Below are 6,802 nucleotides of genomic sequence, written 5' to 3' on the forward strand. Positions count from 1 at the left end.
TGCTACACGTGTGGGAAACAAGGACACATAAAACGAGCTTGCAGGGCGAAATCACCTGTGGTGGAATCCAAACCAAAAGGGGGAAGACAGCAAAACCAAGGGAGAGAAGTGAAAAAACATGGAGCACACCACATCAGCGGGGAAGCTGAGGAAGAAGAGGACATGTTCATAATGTATAGCGTGTTAGAGAACTTTCCAAAAGTGGCTCCTATCACATTGCAACTGACAGTAAATGACTCTAAGGTGAACTTTGAGATGGATACAGGGTGTGGCATGACCATAATGAACAAGGCAGAGTACTCAAAATTGTGGAACCGTGCAAAGGTTCCAGACTTAAAGCCTTGCTCCCTGCATCTTAAAACGTATACAGGTGAATGAGTAGCGAGATTAAGTACAGCTAAGGTAGCTGTGCAACACAGGAACACAGTGGAACAGCTACCTGTAGTTATAGTATTGGGTACCGGACCAAACCTGTTAGGTCGGGGCTGGATAAAAGAACTTAAATTATACTGGGGAGCAGTACATCAAATAGATGCGGCAAACAGTTGACTTTGCAAGAAGTGTTGAATGAACATGAGAGTGTGTTCAAGGAGGAACTTGGCACATTTAATGGCCCCCCAGCTAAGATTTATGTAGACAAGGAGGCACCTTCAAGGTTTTTAAACAATGACCTGTGCCTTATGCCATGAAGCCAAAGTTAGAGGCTGAGCTTGACCGTCTATTGAGAGAGAACATACTGGAGCCGGTGAAATATTCGGAATGGGCAGCTCCCATAGTACCTGTGTTAAAACCGAACAATTCGGTAAGTCTCTGTGGAGACTATAAATTGACTGTCAATCGGGTGTCCAAACTAGAGCAGTATCCTATTCCCAAAACAGAGGATCTCTTTGCAAACCTGGCTGGAGGAAAGAAATTCACAAAGTTGGATATGTGTCATGCCTACTTGCAGATTACACTGGATGACGAATCCAAGAAGTATGTCACCATAAATACACACAAGGGCTTGTTTACTTATAACCGCTTACCGTTTGGTGTCTCATCTAGTCCAGCTATCTTCCAGAGTACAATCGAATGTGTACTGCAAGGGATTCCAAATGTTTCCATCTATCTGGATGGCATTCTGGTGAAGGGAAGAACCAACCAGGAGCATCTGAGCACTCTGAAAGAGGTACTACAGAGATTGGAGAGGGCAGGTTTCCGGCTGAAGAGGAGTAAGTGCACTTTCCTGGGGAATGAGGCAGTGTTCCTGGGACACAGAGTGGATGCCACCGGGCTCCATCCACTCAAGGAGAAGGTACAAGCACTGCAGGACGCCCCTGCTCCTACAAATGTGACTGAGTTAAACGCTTACCTGGGACTGCTGAACTATTATAAGAGATTTTTACCAAACTTGTCAACGGTGTTAGCACCTCTTCACAAACGACTGCACAAGGAGACACAGTGGCAGTGGGGAGAGGAGCAGGGGGTTTCATTTGAACAGTCCAAGAAACTGATGCTGTCGTCGGATGTGCTGGTTCACTACAATGCAGAGAAAGACATTATTCTCTCTTGTGATGCTTCACCTTAAGGGGTGGGGGCAGTTCTTTCACACTGCATGGAAGATGGAACTGAAAGACCAATAGGGTTTATGTCCCGAACTCTAACACCAGCGGAAATAAACTATTCCCAGTTAGACAAAGAGTAATGTTTAGGTTACAGAGGTTCCACAAGTACATATATGGCAGGAAGTTCACCATATGCACCGATCATAAACCTCTTCTCTCTCTTTTCAACGAAATGAAAGCAGTTCCACAGATGGTGTCACCCCGGATCCAGAGGTGGGCAGTGACGTTGAGGGCATATGAGTATGTCATCGTCTACAAGGCGGGCAAGTACCATGGGAATGCAGATGCCTTGAGCCGTCTTACACTGCCAGGCACACCTATCCATGCAGCTCCAGAGGACATAGTTTTGATGTTGGAGGACACTGACACGGCACTTGTGACTGCAGAGCAAGTAAGAACATGGACAGATAAAGATCCAGTACTGTCTAGAGTTCGAGAATATGTGGTGAGGGGATGGCCACAGCATCCAGAAGGGGCTGACTTCTCACCCTACAGTTTCAGGAAACAGAGCTGAGTGTGCAGGATTGTTGCGTGTTGTGGGGTGCACGAGTGATTATTCCACGGCCAGCACGACAGTCTATCCTAGTGTCATCCTGGGGTCTCGCGTATGTAAGCCTAGGCTAGGATTTACTTGTAGTGGCCATAGCTAGATGAGGAGATAGAAAATCTAGTCAAGACATGCAGCACTTGTCAGGAACATCGGAAGGCACCAGCAGCAGCTCCTCTCCACCCCTGGGAGTGGCTGGATAAACCATGGAGAAGATTGCACTTAGATTATGCGAGTCCATTCATGGGGAAGATGCTCCTCATAATCATTGATGCACATTACAAATGGATGGATGTTTATCCTGTAAATTCTGCTTCCGCCACTAGTACTATAGACTGCCTGTGTTGGAGCTGCAGTAATCAAGGGCGACCGGAGATCATGGTGAGTGACAATGCCACTTGTTTTGTGAGTACAGAGACAAAACAGGTCTTGGGAAAAAATGGCATAGTGCAGGTGACCTCAGCTCCATATCATCCGTCCTCGAATGGACTTGCGGAGAGAGCCGTACAAACATTTAAGGAGATGATGAAAAAAAGTGCAAAAGGGAGTTTAGCAGCCAAAGTGTCACGGGTTCTGTTCAGCTACAGAATAACACCTCAATCCACCACAGGACTCTCTCCTGCTGAGATGTTATTAGGTCGTAGACTACGCTCCACTCTTGACCTTGTCCACCCAGACCTAAAAAGGAAAATGGAAAACAGACAAAACAAACTAAAAGAGAACCATGACCAAAGAACAAAGAGCCGAAGTTTTGGAGAAGGAGATGCGATCCTTACCAAGAATTTCAGTTATGGACCAAAGTGGATTCCTGGCTTCATCGACTCAATGACAGGTCCAGTATCATACAAGGTTTTGTTGGGAGATGGTAGATACGCAGACATGTAGATCAGATACTTCCCAGACAAGGGGAAATTGAATTGAAGGTTACAGATGCAATGACTGAAGACAGGGTTGCCCCCAGTTATCCAAGTGCATCTGTGGTGCCACCACCAGGGACAGAGATAAATCCACAGGAACCTATCCATCAAGAGGAAACCATTGTTGCAGAGTCAGATACTCTGAGCACTGCTCAGGAGCAGCTGGTGGCTTCACCACAAACAAGCAGGGACTTTACTGTTAGATGTTCACAAAGGGCTCGCAAGCCACCAGAGAGATTGATACTGAACTGTTACATTCGTCAAGTATGGAACATGATGAATGGAGACTCCTTATGTGACCCTCAGCAATGGTTGTTTGTTAAGAAATTCATACTGAAATCTCAAGGGGGGAGGGATATAGTAATCTGGGATGTTATGATTAAGGTTATCCACCAGGTGGTGCTGTAGCCAATGCTGCTACTAAGGTCAGAGGTTTGCTTCCTGTTAGATCAGCACAAGGTGGAATGCCAGGATGCTGACGCAGGCTGTCTGTAAACGTGTTTCCCAGTTGTTAATAAAGTACTCGTGTTAATTCTACGATATCGCCTCTTTGATTCCTTGTTGCCTTTAATGGATTTATCACAGAAAGCAAAACTGTACGCAGTATTCCATGTGTGGCCTCACCAGTACCCTGTATAACTGAAGCAAGACTTCCCTGCTTTTATACTCCATTCCCCTTCCAATATAAGCCAAGATTCCATTGGCCTTCCTGATCACCTGCTGTACCTGCATACTACCCTTCTGTGTTTCATGCACCAGGACCCCCACATCCCTTTGTATTGTAGCACTTTGCAGTTTCTCTCCATTTAGATAATAACTTGCTCTTTGATTTTTTCTGCCAAAGTGCATAACCTCACACTTTCCAACATTATGTTCCATCTGCCAAATTTCTGCCCACTCACTTAGCCTGTCTCTGTCCTTTTGCAGGTTTTTTATGTCCTCCTCACTCACTGCTTTCCCTCCCATCTTTGTATCGTTGGCAAACTTGGATATGTTGCACTTGGTCCCCTCCTCCAAATCGTTAATATAGATTGTAAAGATTCCAGTTCTCACTGTCGGTGCCCGCTCTATCCTGAGGCTACTTCGGATTGGTCGCTTGATTGGAATCCCATTTCCTTAACAGAACTAACTATTGGCCTCTATTGATCAATTTTAAAATAAAGTTAGAAACATTCCACCAAATTTAAAAATGAAAGACTTTAATTTATAATTATAAAATTCAACTGAGACAGACATTAATTTGGAGCAGTTACACTATTGTTCTGATAATTTACTCACCAGATTGACAGGACGTTAGCCGGAATGAATAAACTGATGGAATCAGTGCAGTAAACTGGCAGCTCCTTCAGAGAGGCTGTGGGTGGCTCTTAAAGGAGCCGTTGTGATTTCTATATTTCTGTCAGTAAATTGTAGTGTTTTACTTGGAGCTGAGGTATTTGGTCACCCCGTGCTTGGCCAGCTCCCCAGACAGCACCAGACTCACGAACGTCTGGATGTGTGGACACAATCCGCACTCTCCAAACTATTAGCGGTCTCCGCCATCTACTGACTGACGGTGAGTGCTGCAACAAGAGACAATAATTCAGCAGAAACCATTTTAATTTGGAGAGAAAATACTTCAGCACCGTGTTTATGTTCAGCTTAAATCCATTGCCAAATACTTTATTTTTCCAGCTGAAAACTCCAAACAACCATTAAAAGCAGATGGACGTGCTCACCCGATTCCAGTGTGAACAGTGTGGTTGAACATTGATTGTGGGATCGATACTGTCTCTGTCACTCTGGCTCTTGGTGCCAATGTGAGATTCACTGCTGAATATGGGATACTGTAACTGTCACTCTCTTGTACAGTGTGGCAGTGTGGGATAGACAAAAGTGCCTATGATAGACAACGCCTCTGTCACTGCTTGTATTGTCAGTGGCAGATTGGCTGGTGAAAAACGATAGCTACTGTATCTGACACTGTCTAGTACAATGTGACATTTTTAATTGCCTGGTGAATAATAATAATAATTCAACTTTATTGTCATTGTACAATGCACAAGTACATGAACAACGAAATGTGATCTTGCAAGCTCCCATGAGTCCAGTACAAATAACATTAACATTAAACATAAATAGCACCGTCCTGGGAGAAGCAAAGCCGCTGCGTCTGTGCGTGCCGCCATTCCATTTTTAATTGTCTGGTGAAGCTACACTAGAGACTTTTTCTGTCACTCTCTGGTACTGTAGCAGTGTGGGATTGACAGGTGAATATAGGAAAAGCACTAGCACTCACTCACTGGTGCTGCATGTGAGTGAGGGAGTGTTCATTCATACAGGATAGCAATTGTATCAGTCACTCTGTTACTGTGTGGCAGCGTCTGATTGTCAGCTGAGTGGTGGATAGATAACTTAATGGGCAAATCTGTGAATTTCAAGGTAGAATTTAAGATTTAACATGTTAAATTAGATCTCAGATAATTGTGACCCATAGAACAGAACAGGAACCAGCCCTTTCCTGGAAACTGTGGGTGGCTCTGTAAAGAGCCATTGGGTTATCAGATTGAATCTTGTCCGCTTTACTTGCTCTTGGAGCTGGCAGTGCTGGTTTTCTTAGGCAGCAGCACTGCCTGGATATTAGGCAGCACCCCGCCCTGAGCGATGGTCACCCCTGCCAACAGCCTGTTGAGCTCCTCGTCATTGCGGACGGCCAGCTGCAGGTGTCTGGGGATGATGCGGGTCTTCTTGTTGTCGCGGGCCGCGTTGCCGGCCAGCTCCAGGATTTCAGCGGTCAGATACTCGAGCACAGCAGCCATGTAGACCGGAGCTCCGGCACCCACACGCTCAGCATAGTTGCCCTTTCGGAGGAGCCTGTGAACACGGCCCACAGGGAACTGCAGTCCGGCCCGGGATGAGCGAGACTTAGCCTTGGCCCGAGCTTTACCGCCAGTTTTTCCTCTTCCAGACATTGCCACAATTCACTCGTTCAGCGTAAGAATGAAAGTCTCCACCCACATCTGCCCTTCTTATACCTTCTGGAGGAATGCAGAGAGCGTACTTGTGATTGGTCTCTATGTGGTGAATTTCATTGGTGTTTTCCGGTGACCAATCACAATCTGGTTTTCCCACCAATGATAAGTGTGTGGAAATAACTGTCCCCAACAGTCAGACCACCAACGATTTTTAAAATTCGAAAAGTCCGCCAATTATTTTCCTAAACGAGCGAATTAATTTAATAAATACACTATTAGCTAAAGTTTTCACCATTTATAAAAAAATTCATTTTATCTTATTTCATCTCTCCCTTGCAAATTCCAGGCTGTTACAATCAGGATTAATTTCGGGTTGAATATCGCACTTTCACGGGCGGGATTAATTCCCCATTGATTCTGTAACGGGACACATTCCAGCTCAAATTTTGTAAAAGTGAGGATTCACAGATTATCGATCGAATCTTTGCACAGGCGCTGCTGCGGGAGTGAAACCAGAACTGGGAGTCCTGCTGTGAGAAGAGAAGAGGGACAGAGTGTTCAAACTGCCCACATTCTGCTCTCTAAGAAACCCCATTCTGGGTTGTTACACTGCAGGAAGTCTCGGGTTAATAAAATGATTGACCACAACTGGCATTGAAAAAAAATGAAAATGTTTTTAAAGAGATTGAGGTGACTGAAATCCGATTCTCATCTCGAAAATAAGCTTTTAATTCGTCGGAAGGCGCTGCAAGTGAACGGGTCTGAGATCAAAGGGAATGA

General features: G+C 45.1%; 1 protein-coding gene across 1 annotated transcript; it reads right to left on the minus strand.

Annotated features, from left to right (window-relative positions):
- Positions 1-5,629: 5,629 nt before the first annotated feature.
- LOC147088072 (histone H2AX-like) lies at positions 5,630-6,019 on the minus strand. Its single transcript, XM_085977888.1, has one exon. It carries the CDS (start codon positions 6,017-6,019, stop codon positions 5,630-5,632), a length of 390 nt encoding a protein of 129 aa, XP_085834014.1.
- Between the last annotated feature and the right edge of the window lie 783 nt (positions 6,020-6,802).

The sequence above is a fragment of the Somniosus microcephalus genome, unplaced genomic scaffold (assembly GCF_052327205.1).
Source record: "Somniosus microcephalus isolate GS21.2 unplaced genomic scaffold, FLI_Smic_1.0 unresolved_chr5, whole genome shotgun sequence".
NCBI classification, from domain to species: Eukaryota; Metazoa; Chordata; class Chondrichthyes; order Squaliformes; family Somniosidae; genus Somniosus; species Somniosus microcephalus.